At 36.6% G+C, this 25,307-nt stretch overlaps 1 protein-coding gene across 4 annotated transcripts; it reads left to right on the top strand.

Annotated features, from left to right (window-relative positions):
- The first annotated feature begins 3 nt into the window (after positions 1-3).
- On the top strand, positions 4-24,924 carry LOC134542238 (saccharopine dehydrogenase-like oxidoreductase). Of its 4 annotated transcripts, none has more exons than XM_063386330.1 (10): positions 4-126; positions 9,052-9,265; positions 9,656-9,843; positions 10,186-10,315; positions 12,753-12,808; positions 13,399-13,529; positions 14,416-14,653; positions 18,686-18,853; positions 19,081-19,175; positions 20,088-24,924. In XM_063386330.1, the coding sequence occupies exons 2-10, from the start codon at positions 9,082-9,084 to the stop codon at positions 20,182-20,184; spliced, it is 1,287 nt and encodes a 428-aa protein (XP_063242400.1). In that variant the 5' UTR covers positions 4-126; positions 9,052-9,081; the 3' UTR covers positions 20,185-24,924. The 4 variants fall into 4 exon arrangements, with proteins under 4 accessions (XP_063242400.1, XP_063242403.1, XP_063242401.1 ...); XM_063386333.1 differs by having other exon boundaries at positions 10-108; XM_063386331.1 differs by having other exon boundaries at positions 36-249.
- The last annotated feature ends 383 nt before the right edge of the window (positions 24,925-25,307 follow it).

Raw genomic sequence — 25,307 nt, 5'->3', positions numbered from 1 at the left:
AGCCGAAAATACACGAGCATATACGAACCTTGACGACTTCACTCGTCCGTTAAATATTGTGCTACATTTCACACAGAGCACTAAAACCGTAAAACACCAGAATTTTAGGTGTGTTTGTATATTGAGGTGAGGAATTTTTTTTATTGTTTTAACACTCTTGAATCACAATTGGAAAAACAGGTGTTTTGCAACCACAAAATACACACCTTCTATTAAGAACTTGCTATACGTTTGTCTTTCCTGTGCAAGGTGAACGTTAAAACATAATATATCTAACGATTTAATAATATACTATTTTCAAAATAATACGAAAAAAAGGTTAAGTTAAACTGTTTTTAAAATAGCTCTGCTACATTAATACAGTTATTTTCGCTAATAGTACGACATAAGAAACAATTTAACATATTTTACCATTTTATTTATGTTGCTAACCTAAACTAATCAATTATTTTCACTATAATTTTAATGTAGTTATCCTAAATTAATTAACCCGAAGCCAGGCCTAGGCACTAGACACGGCCTGACTAGTGAACATATCATTTGAAGAAATTATATATATTATATATAAGAAGGTTATGGGACCTAACTTTACAAAGTTTGTACCATACCTATTCAAAGTAAAAGCTAGGAGAAAAATAGAATTTTATTATAGATGGTCTTTAACAGCTTCAACATAACAAGTTACGTAAAGATGCAATAAATGCTTACAAATTGCTATACATAACATAAAACTGTTAAATAATATATGTTACAAGATACCGTTATAATCTCTTACACAGTAATTCTTAATATGATATTTTGCAACAAAATAACATCAGTTTAGAGTCATGAAGAAATAAAAAGCTAGATATGTTTAGCGTAATGATATTTAAATACAATTTACGCATTTATGAGCTGAGTACGTGTCTAGCAGTTACGAACCAAATAACCTACACAACTATTATGCAAAACCTCACATATATACATGTGCGACGGTTGCGTTTTAATAAACATTCAAATGAATAGATAACGCATCGGGCACAGAAGAATAGTTTAAAGATAATACTGATACAAAATAGCGGGCTGCTAGGCTGAGCAGAGGGCTCTTAATCATCAAGGATCCCTACTAAGGCAAGTGTAAGCGTGGCTTGACGTGACGAATCGCTGGCCATCACAGCATTCCCGCACAGTCTCCTAAAATCTTAGACGTGAAAAGAGGGTAAGCTATCGAAATGCAATTTGTATGACCAAAATAAAAGACACTCGACGAAGCAATATTAAGCCAGGAAACAGACAAACTAACAGGGATGCAAGACTGAAAATTATTAATACGACTGGCCATATCCAAGATACCAAGTGACGTGGTAACTACGCGCGAACAAGAGTGTCAGGTTGAATTCGGACATGACTTCCCCGAATGCCGCGGAGGAAGACAAAACTGATGCCCGATGGACTGGCAACAGCTCCTAATGAGTGAAGACAGCGACGAGTGCTAATAAGCGCGGGCTTATATAGCACTGGAAACACACCAGGAGCGCTGGTGTAGTGGCAGGCGGGGAAGGAGGCAGCAGGGTGGGGGAACGGAGGAGAGGAGGGCTGCACTGCGGCTGGAAGCTGAAGCGTCTGCTTCAACCTCCCTCCCTTAAGTGTCTCTGTCTGCTAGAACGATGAACAGCTTCAGCTATGTCCCAAAACAGATCGGTAGGCTAACGACGCATCATGAAAAGTATGAGGTCCACCACAAACAATCTCTATCATGGACAACTTCAACAGGTCCGACGAAATAAATAAAGCATAATACAAAATGGGGCTCTGGCAGAGGTGCCGACAGTCCAGCGAGTGACCCTCCAGGGGCCCACGGAGAGGACACTCCAGCAAGTGTCAGCACGATCCAGCTGTCCTATCAGCTCGAAGGAGAAGGCTCACCGTGAGCTGAACTCCCACAGAGGAAGATCAGAGAGGCAGCGGAGATGTCCAGAAGGTCACACTCGACGCGGCCACTCCAGATGCTCACTACAAGAGAGCAGACACAGGAATCTTAAACGACGGTAGCGTAGCAGGCAGCTCCAGAGAAGAATAGGTGGAGGTCTCTAAGAGGCAGGTTCCACTACCAGGGATGAGGATCCGTAGTGGCTCGAGGGGACGTCTCCCGCTGAGTTGCAGGCCAGATGACTGAAGATCCGATGGCAGCCAGGCAGCGTAAGGGTCAGGAATGGGATAGCGCGCCAAAGCTGAAATAGGACAGGAAGCCGCAAACACCGTACACACAAAATAATTACCTAAATGAGCCCTAATGGCTAAAATAAAATGAAAAGTGCTAATCCTAAAATCATAACTTAGCTATAGTAACATATACCAAAAATACAATACTATACTACTATTATTACATGAGGCCCAAAACCAGCTAAACCTAAGTAACAAAGGGTTTCACCTGGGACACGTGGGCCTTGCGGAATCTATTTTTAAATTTACAAGATTTAAGCAACAATGTATTCGTGTACAGTATCCTATTTACTACAAATGGCCCTTCAAAAGGTGCCATTAATTTTACATGACGTTCAGATTCTAAGTTAGGTAAGCGAAAGCTTCTACATAGTACTAGATCTCCTATTTCATATCGAGGGGCGGCTCTATTTTGATTGTAAACCTTAGTCACTTCCTGTCTGGCTTTGTGAATGTTACAAGATGCTGAATGTAAGATTTGTTAAAGACTATGTTTATCCAAATCAGAGTCAATGGGAGGCAGACCCTACTGATTTAAAAGAGGATGGGAAAGCTCACGGCCTAGGAAGGGAATGCTGGGTGGATAACCTGTAGATGAATGATAGGCAGAGTTTAAACCAACATTTATGAATGCTAAATCTGTGTCCCATAGAGTCTGATCAGTGCGATAAAAGGAAATAAAAATGCCTTTCAAAACCTTACTAACACGTTCTACCATGTTACCTTGTGGGAAGTAAGGATAACTGTACACGGGTTTGACTGCCCATTCAAATAGAAAATTTTTGTAAATACCAGATTGAAAATATGGAGCATTATCTGTGACTTCTACACTTGGGGGGGGGCAAACAATTTAAAAACATGATCAGATAAGGCTTTAATAATAGAATTGGCCTTCATGTTTCTGAGAGGAAACAGAATTACAAATTAAGAAAAAATATCTATCACCACCAAAATACACGTTTCCTTTTTCTGATCGGGTTAGCGGACCAAAAATGTCTATGTGGATGACATGCCATGGAGTCACTGGAGGATCAGCTGCATATAATCCATAATCCTATTTTGGAATTGTGAGGGGGTTTTGAAATTTGACAGTCAACACAAGTGCGGACGTATTGGCGCACATCGGCATGAAGCTCTGGCCAAAATAAATGCTTCGCAATACGTCAATACGTTTTATCAATACCTAAATGACAACTCAAAACAGAGGCATGAAAATATGCTAACACCATCGGTCTCAATAGCTTGGGTACTACAGCTCGACGAGCTGTACCTGTTGTACCTGTGAAATAAATTAACCCTTGTTCTTGTATGTAAGGCACGGGTTTATTTGCTTTTAGGTCTTTGAGAATGTCCTGACACAGTGAATCCTGACTCTAACACACTCTAATATTAAAATATGATTCTTGATGTAGTTTAAAAGAACCAAGCTGTTCCAGATGGATAGGGGCTGTTTCTGTCTGCTTGAATTCCTCGGGACAAAACATACGGGACAGTGAATCTATAACTATATTGTCCTTTCCCTGAACGTAGTGGATTGTGAAACCAAATCTAGTTAATCTTAAAATCCATCTGCCTAACTTTCCTAACTGATGCGGATGGTTAAATAACCAACTCAAAGCTCTATTGTCGGTAAAGAGATCAAATTCACGTGAATCAAAATAAATTTCAAATTTTTCTAATGCAAACAGGCATGCTAAGGCTTCTTTTACATATACCCCTAGGCGGCGTTCGCATTCTGAAAGGGAGCGACTGGCGTATACAATAGGTCAGATTTTGTCATTGTCCAAATGTCCTAATACTGCGCCCAAAGATATAGACGAAGCGTCGACTTGAACCGCAAATCTTTTTTTCAAAGTCAGGCAAAATTAGAATGGTGGGAACTGTCATACAATGCTTTAAGGACTGAAAAGAGTTCTCTTGTTCTGAGCCCCATGTGAAAGGTACATTCTTTTTGCGCAAGCAATTTAAAGGTACGCTTAAGACGGCAAAACTTTCAATGAATCTAGAGAAGTAGCCAATCATACCTAAAAATCTTTGAACGCCTTTTAGATTTGTCGTTTTGGGGAACTGAACAATAGGAGCGATTTTTTCTGGATTCATAATTAAATTTCCTTGTGAAATCACGAAACCTAAAAATTTAACTGAAGTTTGGCAAAACTCGATCTTATTAGGGTTTATAGTAAGATGAGCTGATCGTAAGTGTGAAAGAACCTCACTAATGTGCTGCACATGATCTTGAAAAGTATTACTGTAGATGATAATATTATGGTAATCTTATATGTCCTCATATATTTGATGTTACTGGCATTAAAATTCCTTCTTTTAATAGCCGTAACCCACCTTTTTTGTGCACACTTTTAAATACAAATGATATTATATATAGACTTGTTAACAATTTTAATATGTATGTTAATCACTTACAACCTACCAGAGAGAAAAAACTTGTTAAAAAAATTTTTTTTTCGGCATCCAAAGATTAATTATCTTTATGCTCTAATGTTATTACCTAAATTATTTAATACCAGATATATTAATCTAAGGATACTAACTGTATTTATCTACATAATATTATATGTTCTGTACTTATACATTTATTACTCTCATGAAACTTTTTTGTTATTTTAAGTAATTTTTAGAAGTTAAGCACTCATATGGATATTTGTATGTTATGTTGTCTTGTCTTTGTTTTTGTCCTACTATTTGTTGTTCTTATAATTTATTGTTTTGTTCTTATTTTTGTTCTGTTACTGTATTTGTTTTTTTTTTACTTGTCTTACATGTTGTGCGCACCGTTGGAGCCTTGTGCTGTTGGTGTGGCATGTAACAAATCAAATAAATAAATAAAATAAAATAATTATCGTCGATATAGTTAAAAACAAATTTATACTGGAGGTCTGAAAGAATGTGGTCCAGTATTCTACTCATGGCTTGACTACCAAAACTTATACCCATTGGAATGCGGTTAAATTCAAAGTGCCCGAAGGGTGTGGAAAATGCGGTATATTTACGACAAGCAGGGTCTAGCAGGCACTGGTGAAAACTCTGGTTCAAGTCAATTACAGAAAAAAAAAAAAAATTTGCTTTTCCTAGGTGTTGTAGGGTGCACTCTATAGTCGGGAGAGAATATACATCCTCATAGGCATTCTTTTGATTTAAAGGGATATAGTTATGTGTCATGCGGCAACTGATACCATATTTTTTACGCACCAAAAACGTAGGTGTGCTGAAATTAGAAGTTGAAGGTGAAATAACTCTGGCTAAAAGTAACTTGTTTACAATATCGCGCATCGCTTGTAGTTTAGGTGGAGAAACTTTATAATATTTATTGCGCACAGGAGTCTCGTCCTTTAAATAGAACCTGTACAGCAATATGTCACAGTTACAAATTTTTGACGTAATAACATCAGAAAAATTATTGATTATGGATTTTATGGTTGAATGATGTGCAGACTCATCAACATCCCGACATTCGACCACAAAATTAAATGAGGTGTCAAACCGTAAAGGAATTTTTACGTCAGGAGCAAAGTCGAAGCGCAGTTCGTGACGACCGAGATCCAAAAAACTCTGAGTGTTACCTAAAAAATCCAGTCCTATAATAAATTCGGGAGAGATATTCGGAACTACAGCGAACTTCCAGCTCCACGAGAAATGTTTGATTTTGAAATGGATAACCACGGATTTATTAGACTGCAAACATTCACCGTTTGCGACACAAATATTAAGTGTGTCAGCGATAAACTTGTGCTGAGGAAATAAGTGGGGAAACATAGTTACTGAGTTCTGCAGAAAGCGTTCACTAACTACTGATCGCGTGGCACCAGTATCGACCAAGGCCGAGAAAAACTGATCATGAATTTGCAGTGGCAAATAATTTAAATAGTTAGATGAAGAGGGATTTTTTAATAAAATAACAGAAGCGACCCCTTTTCCACCCTGTCAATGTCAGTTTAACGGACACTTATTCCTGTAATGCCCTACACCCTTACATGAAAAACACCTACGCTCGTTAAGGTTAACGCGTGTTTTATCACAGTTGTTTACGGAATGACCAACCCGGCAACAGTTTGCGCAGCGTGCGTGTTTATAATTTTTGGCACCCTGTACTAGGCGCGCGGGCTGCGCGACCGGGTCACGACTGTCTGCCGCACACACCGCAGGCTCGGTGACACCTGACAAGCTACGCCTGCCGGAGCGTGGGCGTTCCTCACACTTATCACAGCCCGGGATACCTTGCCGCGGAAAATTATCGTTCCTCTTTCCCTCATTCCGGTGCACAGGAGAGGTTCCACTGTCTACGTCTCTACTCCCTAATTCAGGACTTCGCGTCGGTGCGGCAAATACTTTATGAGGGCACGCCTCACTATGATTTCCGTGGGCCCTGGGTGTTACTTGCACTTGCCTGGCAAACTCAGTATCATATTTATTTGCGGCTGTCAGGCGTGCCTCAAGTTCGCTGCTCCAAGCACGTAGAGTTTCATAGGAAGAGGGGGGGGGGGGGGAGAGAGCATGCTGGACAAACTAAGCACACGCGGCGCTATATTTCCTAACACAAGTTGGACTAAATCCACCTCGCTATGCCCCACTTCTAACACACCCGCGAATGCGAGGACACTGTCAATAAATTGAGTGACCGACTCATCTGGTCGTTAGAATCTGAAAACATACTCGCGTCTGCAAGCGTCCATGACGCGAGGTGGGCACACAGTGCGAATAATGGAAGACTTGAAAGTTTGAAAGTCCATTCCCTGAATTATGGCATCTGTCAGCCGGTTTACGTAAATGCCTCAGCACTTAGTTAACATGCCTTTCATCAGGGATGCCATCGACACTTGACTAAGTTTACAAAGCCTTTCAGCATGAAGAAAAAAAAATGTAAAACAACCTTGGTGTCACTGCCTTCAAAAGCGCTCCAATATGTCAGTAACTCGTCTACAAATTTAATGCAGGATGCCGAGAACGTCTACCCCATTGCCTCTTCACTAAAACCATGGAGACCTTAATCATTTACAGTTAAATCTATCAGTACTTTTACATGCAGATTGAGTGCCTCAGGGACAACACGTTAACTTATCATTTTTAGTGATCCATTGTGATGGAATTATCAGAAATTTAATTTTTCAATTGCACGATTTGGGTTGGCCAATATCATTAGTTTGCAAAATTAATTATGAAACTATATTTAAAAAGAAAATATTTAAGTTTTTAAAAATTTATATTTAATGTGGAATATACATGACTGAGGTCATCATTTTATAGAAATTTCAAAACTAATGTTTAATTTTGTTATTTATACATCTTAGTTATAATTCATAAGTTTTTGATTAACTTTATTGGAAACATTTTGATGAACAATTTGAAAGTTTAATAGGAAATTTGCGGGAATCTTGGTCAAGGACGATCTTAGTCAACGAAAAACTCGAACAATAAATATATATATATTTTTTTCCTTTCATTTTCAGTGCAAAATTTGTATATGTGATGAATTGAACAAATCTTGTGACGGTTTTGATTTTAAAGATTTATTTTTAAAGTGAAATTTATGAATTTAAGTTTAAAACCTTACTAGTATTTTTTTTAGAAACCAAATGTTAGTATAGTTTTATTTTAATTTTTTGGGTCAGTTTAGAGAGTTTGTCATTAATGTCTATCGGTTAGGTATCATGTAATGGATAAAATAATATTGTGTTTAATAGAATGATAAATTGATAAATGAGCGTAGTAAAAAAAAATTATAGTTCATACAGGCAATAATGGAATTTTGAAGTTAAAATTATAAAATTCTGGTCCTTTAGCTGGTGGTTTAAACGTCTTATTGTAGCCAAGTTCTGAACACGATACCATTTGTATTTTCGAGGTTAGGTTTTTTTTAGTATTTCTTTCCATAGGTTTTCATAATATCGTGAGTTAGTATGAAAACAAACTGAAAAGTTAATGTGTATCCATTTGTATTTTAACATTAATTTTAAAATAGACAAAGAAATTGGCAGTGTTCTGTTGCAAAATATATTTGACTTTGACAATATGTATACATTTTTGAGGAACATTGTTTCCGGGAGCAGTTCTGTGTAACATATCTGTATGTATTTAAAAGTTAAAAAAAAATTAAATCGAGTACCTAAGCAGTTGATTGTATTTGAGATTTGAAACTGTACCATCAAAATAATTTTGATTTCTAAGATACATAATATAAAGTTTTAATATGAATTGGATACACAATAAGGATAGACACTTGGTTAGCTTGGGCAATGCACCACTAACTAGCATGTACTAGCACAAACCTCTTGTGGTTTGCAGTCATGGTGGATGTACTTCAGACAAAGATTCAGTTGCCATGTGTTGTGCACGCCATATAAATTATAAAATTCCAATACAGGTGCAACTATATAAGTTAATTCTGAAGCTTCTGGGCAAAACGCATATTTTTTCAAGTGAAAAATGTAATAGACGTTGCCGTGGGCTGATGTGTTTTCTCAGGGTACTACTGTTTTGTCCCATAGCATTCCTTTGCTGCGCCATCTCAGCATTTCAGCCATGATCTGGTTTCAGTGATTTGACATCAAACAGAATTTATTCATTTATATATAAGTATATTTTTGTATTTGTTATATTACTTATGTTTAGTAAATACTTTCCCAGGCACAATTTATTATCTTGTTATTTCCTGTGGGCAACTACAAGTATGTGTAAAATTGACGACCCATTTAACTCTTGAATTTCCAAAGCTAACTCATACTAGGATTTGTCGGCTGATGTAGCTCATGAAGAGGGATACATGGTGTTTGCAATCAAAAACTCTGTATCGTACAAAAACATTTTATTATTTAAATCAGTTTTTTTTTGTTTCAGAATTGTATTAAATTGCTACAAGATAGAACAATGGCTTCAGGAGATGGAACCAAACTCGATGCTGTTGTGTTCGGTGCTACTGGATTCACCGGGAAGTACACTGTCATCGAATTGGCAAAGCTGGCCAAGGAAAAGGGGAATATCAAATGGGGAGTTGCTGGCAGAAACAAGGAGAAGCTTGAAAAGTTGCTGGCCGATCTCTCTGAGAAAACAGGTAGCAAAATTAATTATTAATCTGCTGCAACCTATGGTAAATTATATTGCAAGTACTTTGTAAAATATTTAAATTTTAGATAATGGGCCTATTTTTGTTTATTTTGTTTCGAGTTCTAGCCAAATAGTTTCAATATTAATAATACGTCTGTGGAAATTTTTAGTCAGTACTACAACTAGGGTTAAACTTTGATTGCACCAGACTAATACTTTATGCTCAGGGTACCATGACCTGACATCACAAACTTTGTCTATAGCCTAGTCGTAGGACTTTCATGCACAAAGTTGTTATGTGTGAGGTTACGTGCCTGAGTGGTATTTTACTGTGGCCTGGTACATGTTCCAGCAACGAAAATACTTTACCATTGAATGAGATTTGTTATTTTTACAGGTGCTGACTTGAAAAAGATTCCAGTGCTTGTTGCTGACGTGAGCGACGAGGCATCTCTGAAGGAAATGGCCGCTAGCACTCTTCTGGTGATAAACTGTGTGGGGCCATACCGATTTTATGGAGAGGCGGTGGTTAAAGCGTGTGTGGCAGAGGGATGTCACCATGTGGATGTCAGTGGGGAGCCTCAGGTACGTGCGTGCGTCCTTTGAGGCTTCTTAGTTTAGTGGAGAGTGTGTGGGCTTCTTAGTTTAGTGAAGAGTGCATAGACTTCTTAAAATTAGTGAAGAGTGTGTAGGCTTTTTAGTTTAGTGAAAAGTACATAGACCTCTTAGTTTAGCGGAGAGAGTGTGGTGTGAAGGTGAAAACCAGCTCTTCACAGAAATGTTATTCTTAGTATTTAAATACAGTATTATACTCCATCCTTATTAAATCACAATGTAAATGCATTTCGTAACATCTGCTTTTCTATTAAGAAAGTTACCTATCTCTGCTCGTGGAGGAGTGAGATCCCTGCAATGTTTCCTCTTCAGTACATGGAGCGTATGCAGCTGAATTACCACGATGCCGCGAAGGAGAAAGGGGTGTACGTGGTCAGTGCCTGTGGCTTCGACAGCATCCCAGCAGACCTGGGGACTGTGTTCCTGACCAAGAATTTCCAAGGTGGGCCATCTACAGCACTTTTATTGGAGACTGCACGAGAACAAGTTTTAGTCCCAACACTGAATTACCTACTTGGTTGTCTTATTGATTGTTTATGAATATTATACAGTGAAAGATCTTTAATCTGATATTCTATGGGTTGACACATTCTTTACTTCGGCACCAATCAAGCTGCTCACGTTCAGATTTTTTTTGGTTGCTGATTAGTTTTAGTTTGCTCAGAGTTTTATCGTTATTGTTTTTATTTCAGTACAGTTTTTCCTATTTTCTTCAAGATTACACATCATATTTCACTGCTACATTTTTGTAGTGATTTTTTTAAGATATGAATTAAAGCTGTGCCGATCATACTGATACAGACCGCTTGTTGCCGATCTGGCAGATAACCGATACCGATCATTCTTTAAAAAACAGTAAAACTCCATGAAGCTTATTGGTTTCTTGTCTTTATATTTTCTTTGAAAATAACTTGTGACATGCAAACCAATGTTCGAACAGATTAATTTGGAAATAGTGATCAGAAAAATAAAATTAACACAAAATAAAGTTGAAACAAAATTAAAAGTTTTAATTAACATTTCACTTTACTATATGGTTTGTCGCTGTTGACACACAAACTAATGTAAAACAGTAAATATTTCATTTGAATCCAGGATATTTATTTAAATAAAAATTTCACACAAATTTACTGAAATAAGAGTGAAACTGTAGCTTTAGAAAAATATGGAGCAATATTTAATATAAAAAAAATGTTTTATAAACAGCATAATTGTTTAAAATATTGGCAGCTTATAGTAAATTTTTACAGCGGATGCATGGAATAATGGTAAAAGTTAATTTTGTTTGAATTAAGTTTAGAAATTTGTGGTTGAATGTGTGCTTATAAATAACAATATTGTGTTGGTTTTTAAGAAATATAATGCCACAAGTAAGAATAAATTGTTTACTTAAAATATCTCAACAGTGCATGTGCAGTACATTAAATTTTGCTATTATGCTACATTTTCCGCCTGCTGGCAGACCAGGCAGGCTGGCACTTGTAAGTGACGTGGCTGGAGTGTGTATGTGAGGATTCTGTGAGTGCGTGTGGCCATGTAGCAGTGCTGATGGATCCCCCTCCCACTCCAATCGTTACTGCAATGCCAGTTGAATGGTACCTTACACAATCTTCGCATATGTATCTCGACAGGTTTTTATCACCCAACATTGCCCAGCATTATTTTATTTTGTGTGAGAATTCTCACACTTTTAACTGTAACATTCCATGAAGAAAAACTGCACCCTTCTTCTCTGCATGAGTTTAGTAATGTGCGTGCCAATGTTTATAGAAGCAGCTGACAATTAAGAGTAGCTTGCTGCCTTTCCTCTCTTTGGGAAAAGGATGAGTGAAAAAAAAATTACATGCAGTAGAAGGGAAGGGAAACACAGGTATAAAAAACTAGCAACCTTTTCCTTTGTCTTTTTGTTAGGAGGGGAAGGGGAGAGATGGGCGATAAAGTTTGAAGGGGGAAGAGAAGTTGGCATAGGACTGCCACCTCACTCGCTCTCGGAGTAATAAAGTAAGGCAGAAAGCAAACAAAGGACTGAGGAACACAAGTGCCATATTTCTTATGCGCCTATAAGCTGAGATACGGAACAAAAAGACTACTTGTACCTAGGGAACTCTACTGAAGACAGATATATGGTGCACCCCATATTCTACGGCGACCCATAAGGTGAAAATGTTAGCTCTTTATGTCCAAAACTATAGATGTGACCAATACGTATACGACCATTTTGCGGTTAAATACGTTAGCTGATCGGCATGAAATACCGGCGAGCACGATTCCGATAGCGATGATTGGTAAGACAATATATGCTGATTAATTGATTTGAAATCAGTACTGGCCCATCTCTAATCTGAATCGCAGTAACAACGTGATATCGGAGAGTTTTTTTTAACAGTAATTCTCATCAGTATTTTTTTCTTTCTATGGAGCAGCTTTGTTACAATTTGTTTTAAATACCATTGCTGGGCATTGTATTGTACATTAAATTTCTTGTTATTCTCTTTTAAAATATAATTTATGTTTGTTAATCCGACATGGCAGTGGAACCAAACATGTTTCGTTGAAGACTTTTTACTGTATCTTTCTTTGTCAAGTTATAAATTTATTGTAAATATTTAGTCAGAAGTAAGTGATTGTAATTCCTAAACATCCCTGAGAAAAATGTGATGTGTTGGTGTTGGGGGAACATTGACATGTGCACTGTAGTTTGAGTTCCTTTATTTTGACTGAGCTGTCATTGTATTAAAATACTGGTTTAATGGCAAATGCTAAAATAAATAGAGTTTTGTTAGTTTTCTATCTTGATACTTTACTTCATAAATTGTTTGTTCTGTATTGTATGTTTAGTGTGAATTGTAATTTAATTAATTTTACTAAATTAATTGCAGGAGATGTCAATTCAGTAGAAACTTACTTGGAGTGGCGTATGAAGAAAAATGTTAGTGTAAGTATAAACAGCACTACAGTTTGCTATTTCTATTTGTTGGTTTAATTCTACTGTCTGAAGTTTGATCAAAAATAAATCAAATCTTGAATCAGAGTTTTCTAGCAATCTATAAACAAAATGGGTAAGAAATAAGTATTATTATAAGCTAATGTTCGGTTAAAAAATGACTTTTTTTAGTGTCTCATAAAAAATATTTGATTGATATCATAATTACTTCAGCACACATAGACCTATAACACACAACACTCATAAATTTTACCCTAACTATTTTTTTTTTTTTCAAAGCCAGAAAGTGGTTTTATTTTGTATTTTTTGATGTTGAAGTGGAATACTGTAAATTTTCGATTCAATTTTGTATTTCAAAACCTTTGCCCAACTCAATTCTTAACAGATTTGTGCATAAATAAGTAGCTGATAAAATCTGAATACTGCAAATTGTGCGCAAAAGCAGTCAGAATGTATCCGAAACAATTGTGTTTTACGTGTGCTTCGCAATTATCAGTGTGGTAGAAAATGCAATTATGTAGATCAACTCCACATGTTAACATACATGGCATTAGTTGCTTGTTTTCTCCGTTGATCATCAGGGTCCTTCAATCCACTTCGGCACGTTTGAGTCCGCTGTGTTCGGCTTGGCCAACGCCCGGGAACTGCGACCGCTCCGGGAAAAACTGTTCCCAAAGCGCTTGCCCCAGATGCTCCCGAAACAGAAGCCCAGGTGAGGTTTCTTTGCGACACCTTCTGTGCTCATCATTGACAAAATCATTTTAATTTACTAGTTTTCCTGAAATATGAATTGCTACATAAATTAAAATGTTCCTGTTCTGAATTAATAGACTGCTTATAATATTTTTTACAGTAAGCTGTCACTATACCAATGTGCTTTATCAAGTTCGACATATGGGAACCAAATATCTGAACTCGTAATAACTGGGATCAAAACTAAAGTGAAATCTAGTGCGTGATTGTCAGCTAATGTGAGAATATGTCCATAACTGATTCCACATAATGAATGCACCCAATTCTCTAACATGCATACATATTTAAACACAATGGGTAAAATGTCGGACTCACATTTTTGGGTTTGAATCTGATTTCAGTTTTCCATGGTTTACAGAAATTACTCCAGGAAAATGTGACGGTTCTGCTACAGGCCGTAGTTGGTTCTTCCTGTAATTTGTCAGCTCAGACTCTCTGATGGCTTTGATGTTGACGAGAAATATATCAAAATAAACGAGCAGGCTGCTTGGCTGTCTTTCCTTGGCCGTGCAGGTGAGGCATGTGACATGTCTTGATGTAAGTTTTTGGACATACGCCATTGCTAAGAACTTTTTCTGTTGAAGAAAAGCTAAAAAATAAAATAAAGAAATAAATAAATAAAAATACCCAAAAAAGACAAAAAAAAACACACAAAATGAAGCAAGTGTGTTTTTTTGTCTTTTTGGGTATTTTAATTTATTTATTTCTTTATTTTATTTTTTATTTTTTAGTTTTTCTTCAACAGAAAAAGTTCTTAGCAATGGCGTATGTCCAAAAACTTACATCAAGTCATGCACTCCCATTGCACAAATCTTTTAAAGATAACATGTGACGCATATGGCCAGGTGGCTGGTGCACAAGAGCAGCGTCGTCGGCAAGTGGTGCCTGCCGTTCCCCGGGTCGGACCGCTCCGTCGTGATGCGCTCGCAGCGCCACTTCTTCGAGCAGGACAAGCAGCGGCCCGTGCAGGCGCAGGCGTACGTCGCGTTCCACTCGCTGCTGGCCGTCGTCGGGGTCGTCCTGGTGGGAGGGGTGATCGGGGTCCTCAGCCGGAGCAACCTCGGCCGCAAGCTGCTGCTCAAGGTAGACGGAGACACGCACTTTTACCTTTGAATATATATACTGTATAGAAGTCGCGAGTGGATAGGATTTACTCTACGTTTTTCAGGAGCGTATGATGAGCAGCTTGGGAACTTCACCGCTGCAGTGCGCTGCCGTAATGTCCTGTATCGTCTTAGTTGTTATTTACACGTTAGAGCACAGCGCTGTCGCCCGCTGTCATTCCCCGCACCCCCCACCCATCATTCACTGCAGCTCAAGGTCCTTCAAGGGGAGGGGGAAGGGGTGTTTGAAGAGTTTGACACTTGCCCGCTAGGGACCACCACAAGTCGATGCCCTAGAGATGGTGGCGATTGCAGCGGTAAATTAACCAACTACCTCAAAACCGTATTAGAAATTTTAACCTGGGCTGGTGACTTCTATACACTATATATATGCAAAGCTTTTACAGTGGCAAGAAAATGTAATTATAATAATGCAATCAACACAAACCAAAGATATCATAACTACAGCTTTAAGTAAAAAAAAATTGTTGTTGTTGTTGACTCGGTCAAATAGACTAAATAATTTTTGCAGTAGTGATGGTATCACCGATGAAAATCGTTGGACTGTTACTGTTCCCATTCTCGTTCTGCAGCGCTGCTGACTGCTTCAACTACGTCTATGTCCCGAGCTCGTGTGTGTACATGCCAGATGTAGCACATCACACTGTCACACTCGGAGAAGGCTCTGCTACACCGGGAGTGCTAGTTTTTTTTTTTCGTTGCTATTCCCACATATTTAAAAATAAATATTTTTAAATGTGACAGTAAAAGTAAAAAAAAAAATTGTGTAATCACAAAAAATGATGACTGTGGGGTCATATAAGTTTGTAAAAAAATGAAATTATGAATATTTACCTGACTTTTTACATTAGTAGACACAGTGAAAGCTATAAAGTAGCATTTTATGGTTCGGCACATTCGGTAATCTGGCATGAGTCGAGCTGCTTGCATTCCGTTTGTTGACTTTGACTGCCAGGTCGTGCTACTGGCTGCTGGTGTTTCTAGTGCACTTCATAGTTTATTGTTAATGTTGGTTGTCATTTCAGTACGATGTTTCCTGTTTCCTAATGGGTTTTATTTCATGGGTACGTTATTGTTATGTTTTTAAAATGACAGATGCTCATCTGTATTTGCATTTTTCTTTGGCATTCCCGTTAAAACTGTATTTACGTTCAATAATCTGGCACGGCCATGGTCAAGAATGTGTTGTATTTAAGACCTTCCACCATAACATGCAGCAAATATTTTGATGATAGCATAAGCTATAAATGTTCAAACCTTAAAGCACAAAACTTTGTAGTGGAACATCCACAAGTAATTTTCTAGATTAAACAAAAGAAGCATGAAAATTCAGTTGGATTCCATTAGACCCTTGTGGCTAGCCCACGGTCTAAGAAGGGGAGGTCTGGACACTCGCCAGATAAAAGTGACCACTTACTGTCTCCATAGTTCGTTCGACGTCCGCTATTCAACTCTAGCGCTAGGTGTCTTGCGGTGGAAATATATCATTAGGCGTTATGATGATTTTGTCAATTCTCGTGAAAAACAAACAAGAGGTAAATAATATACGATACAACGATAGTTTAAAATCATCGCCGGAGGACGCACAGTAACGTGATAATCGGGCATAGGGCCACATTTCCGCAACCTAATTTGTTAATGTCTATAAAACTTTAAAAAATACACTCGTTTCAAAAGGTAATTTTTATGCAAATTACTGGAAATATCGCAATGCCGTTTTGCAGAATGATCAGGAATCATGTAAGGAAGTAAAATAAGTTTTGTTTTTACTTTTTTTATTTCCATGGTGGCCCTATACTCCATAATTACAAACGTAGAGAGTTACGACAGTATTTGATGCACTGCAATGAATTTTAATATAATTACACTATATTTTAACATTTAAAATTAAAGGCTGAATCAAATTACATAACTTGGCTGATTTACGTATTTGAATAACAATACCAAACCTGCATTTTCAATACATTATTTGCTACACAAATAAGTGCCATCGTCAATGTTTCGTGTCTCATGTCAAGTGTTGACGCTTCAGCTTGGGTGCATAGTAGGGACGTATTTTTTTATTTTTTTTTATTTACATTGCCTTACAATATCCAAATAAAAAATATATACGTTTTTATAAGTTGTCGAAAACAAACAAGACGCACATACACAGCAAGCAAAAATAATTTTGATAGCCGCATGAATGCACAGGTATTGTAATGTAAATTACAAACTGTTATTACTCCTAAACGAGTTTGAATTCCGTATCTGCGCCTTTTAAGATAACAAAGGAAAGTTTAAAGCACTGAATAAAAGTATTTTGGGATTTTTATAATTTTTTTAAGGAAGAGATCGCACTCGTTTTGCAAATTTTGTATTTTAATAAAAAATGGTGTATTGTCAAACTACTTACAAACAGGTATTATCAGGGTTGTGCTGGTTATTAATAAAATTCGACATCATACATTCCATTTTTAAAAAAGTTGGGCCTATACAAAAATAAGTAATCTTTAGACTACATTCATACAAATAATAAAAATTAACTTACTATTCCAATGACGTTTCCGAACTGATCTTTGTGTTCCTTTTTTTGTGAGAATGTCGTCTTCCACAAAATGTTTTTCGCATACATAATGGGATCTTTTAAGTACAAACTTGTCTCATGGAATTGCTTTCTGCCACAATTGCCTAACATTGTCATCATTGGGAACTCGGAATATTGCAACTTTCTCGTCCGACTTTGCCTGATAATTTGTTTTGCACCCAGGTGCAACACAAAGGTTAGGCATTTTCACAATTAAAATAATATACGCTTATTCTCTTTACTAACAATCAATGCTCCCTGCTTACAATGAAGTTCCCGCCAATGCCAATGTGGAAACTATACTTCGTAACCTAATTGACCTAATTTATGAAATAATTCCCAAACTTATAAAAAATAAACACATCCAATTTAATACTGTATCGATATCTGGAGATTAATGCATTTTAAACATTTAAATGAAAATTTAAATGATTATTATGTTGAGTTGTTCATAACAACAAAGCTTAAAATACCACCGCAGAACAACCAGCGCTACGCGTCAGATGGTGGAGCGGAGCGGAACTACGGAGACATTAGGTGTGCCACTTTTGTATGCTGGCCAGGTTGGGGAGTGTCCAGACCTCCCCTTCTTAGACCGTGGGCTAGCCCTAAATTTGGTTAGTATCATTAAATTCTTTCAGACCTCTCATAATGCTCATGAACTTTTTTTTTATTAAGTTGAAGCAAAACAGTGAAACCTTTTTTCATCTTAAATAATTATATCTAGTGTTAATATTGTTTGATTAATAATTTTTCATACACTTACTTATTTACATAAAGAATGTCATTAATCATTATCCAAATGCAATAAAATTTAGAAAGTATTTTGTGATAAAGCTAAGCAGAATTGTATCTATGATTTAGTTTTTATTCTCAGAAAATCAGCTTGAGATAAATACTTTATTCTGAATAATTTGGTAAGACTATTTATCTACTATTTTTGGTATAATTTTATTTACCAGTAATTAGTTATAATTTAAAAGGTTAAAAAAATTACAACCCCATGATTAAAATATTTTTTCAAAATGTCTACTTTTAAAGTCGAATGCGCACTGATGAACGTTAGTTTTGTAAAAAAGTATATGTTAACAACAGTGTTAATGACTCAGTGCTAAACAAATGTGAGACTTGCCGAGGTTTGGGGCCAAACCAGCACCTTCCCACAAATCACGTTATGGCTGTGACAACAGAAACATCTATGTATTATTAACAATAGTTATGTTATGAATTTACTGAAAATCATAAACAATAATACAATATTATAGAAGACTTATACTATCCTCTTAAGGTAAAAGTTCCAGTCTTCAAGTGCTAAAGAAAAGGTTACTCAGTTTCACCTTCTCTTAGTCTTGGCATGATTACCTCTTACCATAGCAAGAACTGGATGCAACAATACTGAAGTGTAACCCAGGTGTGAATGTGTAGTACCCTGGCTTCTTCACGGGCGGGATGGTGAGTCACGAAGGGCCGTCGGAGGAGTTGATGGAGAACACGGAGTTCTCGCTGATGGTGCGCGGGGAGGGCTGGCAGGAGAAGCTGGCCGAACCGACGGACCAGCACAGCGAGCCTCCCAACAAGACCATGACCGTGAAGGTGGGTTGCTCGCTTGCTATCATTTCAATTTTCGAAACCGTGTCCTCAATTCCCAGCGGATGACAAGTGAGAACTGACCTCCAAGTGCAATGTTCCTTAAACGCTCGTAATAACCATACTCGGTAGAAGTGTCGAGTCGAAAGCAAAATTTCCAACACTGCTAGGAAAGATGGTGATGCTGTTCATGTAGATAGAATTTGAAGAGGTGTCGTAACCGGTTGCTGCAGGTGAAGGGGACCAATCCTGGGTATGGAGCCACTTGCACGATGCTGGTGATGTCTGCTCTGACCATCCTGAAAGAGGCGGACAAGATGCCGGGCAGGTGAGTGCCACGTTGCTCAGTTATGCCCTCCAAGACTAGTGGGTTCAAACTACGTACTCATAAATTTGTCGTGCTGATAGTTGGGATTTTACATGTGACCCGCACCACGAGATTAACACGTTAGAAGCATTGCCATCAAGAACTTTGTTTCTGAAGTTGTGAGAGCAAAACACCTTTTCAAAATGTTTCATGTGTAAGATGAATTTTTGGAGTAAAACTTCTTTGGGCACAATGGAAGTAAAATTTTAAGGTTGAATGAAATAATTTGAGTAATGAACATTTCACAGAATGCTAGTATGCATGCAGTTGTCTTCTGTGTTCACAGTTTCTGGAATTAAATGTGTCCAGTTGTATAGGGTATCGCTGCTGCTATAGCCAAACTTTAGAAACTAGTTTGTGATATGATTACAAAGCAATTGTGCTTTTACATTTGGAAGACTGTACCACATTCTTTTGCAACTCTTCTGCATTGTGGCTCTGCATTTGAACACCATTTACTGACCTGAGGCTAGCTTAATTAGGTACCTTATATGTAGAGACATGCAAAATTCGCGGATTCAGTTCGCGATAGGCTAGCATCAAAACAACTATACCTTCGTACCGCTTCTGCGATTGGCCCACATTTTATCCGGGTAACTGTAAGCCAATGGGAAACACTAAACCAAGAAAGTGCCGAATTACGGACAACCTAGTTGAGACGTCTCACGCGTCAGTAGCCAATGAACAGGTGTCATTTCCGCGAGTATTTAAAGGACTGTGGAGTCTATCTTAGAGGTCAATGAATCCGCGAATTTTGCAGGTCTCTACTTATATGATACTAACCTATTTTTACACTCAATCATAAAAAATGTTAACCCAGTACATATGTTATTGTTTGATGTAGATCTCATGGTGGATGTGATAATCTTGCAGGGGAGGTGTTTATCCACCAGGGGCTGCATTTGCCAACACGTCGCTTGTGGAAGAGCTAGACAAACATGGTGTCACCTTTCAAGTGTCTGCCTCTTAAGAAATGTAAAACTGTTTTACATCCCACTCTGTACAGGGTTCATTTTGACTGATTGTACTGGAGAAGCTCCAACGCCAGACTGCATTTATCGCTTTGTTCAAGTCTAACCTAGCTGCAGCTTCACAGAGGTGGTAGCACGCATACATATTCTCCAGTAACGCCAACTGTTTCTGCTCCGTAAATAGAAATGTTGGTCTATATTTCTTGCAGCACTTTGCTTTACTAATGCTTTATGTAGTGTCCCAGGCATTATAGCATTTTATTTGGTGTGTAGGTTAAATTTAAAAAAGTTAAATGTATTTAAAAATAATATGAGCTGAATAATTTCTGCCATATAATTTAAGCCTGCAGGGAGTTTGACTTTTCCCCTCCTGTTATGTGTATATTGTTTGTTTGGTTGTGTTGTTCAAATTAATTGTTTTGCGATGTAATTTCGTTATCTAAATATTTATGAGAAATAAATTTATGTCCATTAAAGTAAGGAGAAGATGCAGTGTGTGCTTTATTTGTGTAAAAAGAGTTATGGTTCTCCATATTTTCCAGTCCTCTCTTTCCTATTTTTACTTTACTTTTGCTGGTGGAAACCCCTATGACAAAGCTTGGGTGGGAAGTACAGCATGTGATGATAGCTGGCCGTTTCCTCATATGCTCGGCCGGGAGCGTGTGACAGCGATACCAGGAACTCTTACGTTCCCATAACTGGAAAAATGAGGATATTTATTAGAGAAAGGGCTACATCTTGCTCAGCCAATGGCAGACTAGCTGTCTCACCATTGGCTGTGCACCATGGAGTTAAAGCGGATTGGTTATGGTAGGTTGAGTATTGGCTATTGTTTTGTGCTGCAGGGATGTTTCTCTCTTGATCAAAGGGATCCACATATTTTTTAATTCAATGCTCTGCTGGCTGAAAATATTTTTATTGCTATTGGCTGAGCAAGATGTAGCCCTTTCTTTAATAAATACCCTCATTTTTCCAGCCCCTACTCAGTCGCACCTGTCTCTGCCTGAGGACGGGAGCAGATAGCAGTTCCCGAAACGTCGCTTGTTTCTGTTTTGGTAAAACTATTGTGTTCGTTTCGTCTTTCCGTTTTGTCGTGTTTTTGTCTCGTTTCAACTGTTGTGCTGAATTATTTTGTGTTCAATATTTTTGTGCTGTCATCATTTGTGGGGGTTTTTATCATTCTATTCTGTTTTGGAAAACTATTGTGTTTGTTTCGTCTTTTCGTTTCGTCGTGTTTTTTGTTTCGTTTCATCTGTTTTGCTGAATTTTTTTGGGTTCAATATTTCTGTGTCGTCATCATTTGTGGGTTTTTTTCGTTCTCTAAGTACATTTTTCTTTGGTTTTTCTTTGTTTTGTTAACCATATTCCTGTTAAGGAATATTTTGTGGTGTTTATATCCTTGTTGACAACAGCAATTTTTTGCTTAATTTTGTGTTTTATTGTTTTGTTTGGGTTTTATTAATTTATTTCTTTATTTTTATATTTTTTAGTTTTTCTACAACAGAAAAAGTTCTTAGCAATGGCGTATGTCCAAAAACTTACTTCAAGTCATGAACTCCCATTACACAAATCTTTCAAAGATAATATAATTTAATTTAATAAAACAGCACTATTTTTAAACAGTTTTAATTGGGAGTAAAGAACATTGGAATTTTTTGGTTTCTTTCTTTCTTTTCGGCAAGCTAACTTTAACAGGTAATGAAATAATCCAATTATGATTAAAGCAGTAAATCTAATAATATTTCACATCAAGTAGCAAGAGTTTTTTTTTTTTGTTTTATCATGTGGTCATAAGTAATAACTGTCCATTCGAAACAAAATAAACAAAAACAGGTAAAACATTTCACATAATGGCCAAATAATAAAAATAAAACTACAAACTTTCATAGTTTTACAAAACATTTATTAAACCTATTAGATGGTATTTAATATTCATTACCGACTTTGACATGTTAAATAATTTCATTATATTCTGAATCCGATACGTGACTGGTGAATTGCGGTGCAAATAATAGTCTATAACTTACATTGCATGTAAAACTTATAATAGGATAGAAACATCATGCTCATTTTGTGAATCTCAGTAGCCTTGTTTTTGTGTCGGGAGTTTTCTTTTGGCTGTACATTTTAAATTGTAAATTGCACCTACACCTAGTGCCAAAAATAAAATCTTTCCTGTAAATTCACTGCCAACCTCTGCATATTATCGAATGCCGAGCCGTCATAGTTACGATGCCATAGCAGTGATGGGAGAGTTATGGCGATTGGATCCGTGCTCGTATTTTCACACGGCCGTCATAACCATGCTTGGCCTGCTGCAGATGTCCTTCCACAGCAAATTTCTAAAGCAGGTTAAATTTGTTTCACCTAATGGAATTATTTTAGAGAGGTTATTACTACTTAGTTTTATTTTCTGTTCAACACATACTTATTTTTTTTATAATCAAATAGAATGTTAATAGTCAACATGTGATATTTACTTTGAGTACATATTTAAACATTAATAAAATTTTTGTTTTATTTAGTAATATCTTATTCACAATGCATTTTTCATGGCAAACATTTTCGACATGCATCTTCTTTTACCAAATAAGCAGTTCAGTGTTCAACTTAGGGTAACATATTCTTTACTTTGTAGCGTATCATTTTTTTTGTTGAATTGATCAATGTTAATGGAAAGAATATATATGGTGTCATAACTCTGGATTTGGATTGAAGAAACTTTGTGTGATTTATAGAGCTCTCATTCTGGGGTTTAATGTGTAAAGCTTCAGTCGCTTGTAAACGGGGCTTCTATGTGCAAAATAAACCTGGCAGATACTTGTGAAAATATATTTTCTAAATGACTGAATTTTGTAATTAGCTACCTAATACTTGCATTATTGTGCTCAATTAAAAGCTGTGATGTGTCTTCTTTATTGAAGAATTCTTTATGTCTATGCATTTGGTGCTTTGTTGAAAATATAAAAATATGATTTACTTCAGTTTTTTTGTTATTCTACTTAAATAAAGTTATTAGTGTGATATTACAGGGAAAGAAACAATGTTAATTTTATGTATTTTAAGGTCATTTCTATATTCTGATGCATTTATAAATTAATGTTGGACAACTTGGTACAATTATAAATTTTTCCAGAAGAAGAAATGTATGCTGATATTTATATTTTTTTTTTGGACTTCTTACATAGTGAGTAATTTGTGTGTGCAAGATACATAATTTCCAGGGAAATGTGCATGACTTTTGTACTAAATTACTAAATACCACAATACATGAAAGTATATGATATATAGTTTATACGTTTATAGTAAAAGAAAAGAGCCAAATTATTTGTTTAATTTTATAAAGCCAGTTTTATATCTCAGTAATGCCATAAGCTAGGGTGTATCAGCTGTTAAGAAACCTAATATTGAACTAATGCTCTAATATTAACATACTAATATGACACCTTTTACAGTGTATATCATTCAAAATTTGTTATGTTGCATATGTTTATACTGAATCCTTTTTCTGTGGATAAATAAAAAATTTGCTTTATTGTGCATACCATTGTTTTTATTTTACCATGAGCTACTACCCTAACTATGTCTATTAACATGACAGGTTAGCAGAAGGGTTTACAAGCAAGATCATTGAACCAAGTGTTTGAGTAAACTGGTGAAGGCATCTGGTGTCACCTGTAGAAGGAAACCTTCCAGTATTTTCCCCTGGAGTGGTTTTGAGAGATCATGTCAAACCTGTGTCAGGATAGCCGGACTGGGATTCGAACCCAGGCCCTCTGGTATGCAGGTCGAGTGCCTTACCACTGCACCATGTCGCTTCATAGTTGCATAATTAACACAAACTAACTGGCATTGTGCAATTTTGTCTCAAAACTAGTGTGGTAAACTATCACATGAAATAAAAGTGGTGATGCCGCATCAAATCAACAGTCATTCCACCTTACCCTATTACATTTAAAAAAATTTTTGGCATACACCTTGAATACATGAAGTAAATAAAGATTTTTTTTTTTGAAATGAAACTATTTTGGGGGCGATGAGAGTTAAATTTCAAGGACAAATTTTAATGCAACGTTTTCGTGAAACAATTATGCAAAAAAGAAAGAGAACAGGTACTTGGCCAAAGAGATATAGAGAGAGCACTATGCTATATACGTTTCTGGGGTTATTTTCGTTCTCTTTGTGCGGTGATTCGTCTCATGCCCAAAAAAATATAATAGAACCACGAGAGATAGGTCAATAAACAGAGTACGTATGCATGAGCTTGTTTCAGAAAATAGCTATAGGAACCTATACATTCAGCTGTGAATGCTTTGAATTTTATATTTGCTACCAGCACTCACACATTCCTCCTTGTTCAACTAACAGCACACAGAGCGCTGTTGACAGACCCTGCATTTCCCACACAGGTTGCACTGCCTGTTATGAATTTCATTTTTTGTTCAGAGATTTAACACGTTACAAATGGCAGAATTGTTTGAACAAACAGTAACATTCGCAGGTTTTCTTCATGGCGTATTTCACCAGTGAGTAATATTCACTGGTAGTTAATCATTACTAAAAAACCTTGTGCTGTGTTATTTTTTGAACATATCTCTCTCTCTCTATGCCATTTTACCCTGTACGATTTACTTACGAGTAGAGGTTTGAATTGCCAAAGAACGTTCACTTTGATCATGTGTACCGAGTTAAAGATAAAGATATTTTAAGTTTAATTGACAAAATTTGCAAAAAAAAAAAAAAATTTGCATTTTCCTTATTCACAAAAATTATTGTCACTCTAGAACAGTTTGTGTTAGAAAGCTCAAATTGGTCCCATTTGAAAGCTTTTGTATTAAAATTTTATATGACATAACTAGATAGGGGTAGCTTAGTTAAAAATTACCAAACAATTTAAAGGAATATGTATTCCAATTATGGTTTCCTCAGAAAGTGACAAAAATTCTCAAAAATTGGTTGTACCATTCTCATTTCACCTTTTAAATATTTTGGGATCATTTTGGGTTCATGATATATGATATGAGGCATAAAGTGTGGCATGAACTGCAAATAGGTAATTTAAAAGTGCCATTTTTGTTGAAATTATTTAATTTCAGTTACTCTGTGGTATTTTAAGTAGGTA

Source organism: Bacillus rossius (genome assembly GCF_032445375.1).
Source record: "Bacillus rossius redtenbacheri isolate Brsri chromosome 4 unlocalized genomic scaffold, Brsri_v3 Brsri_v3_scf4_2, whole genome shotgun sequence".
NCBI lineage: Eukaryota > Metazoa > Arthropoda > Insecta > Phasmatodea > Bacillidae > Bacillus > Bacillus rossius.
Note: the sequence above shows the minus strand (reverse complement) of the source record. Positions and strands in the feature narration are given on the sequence as shown.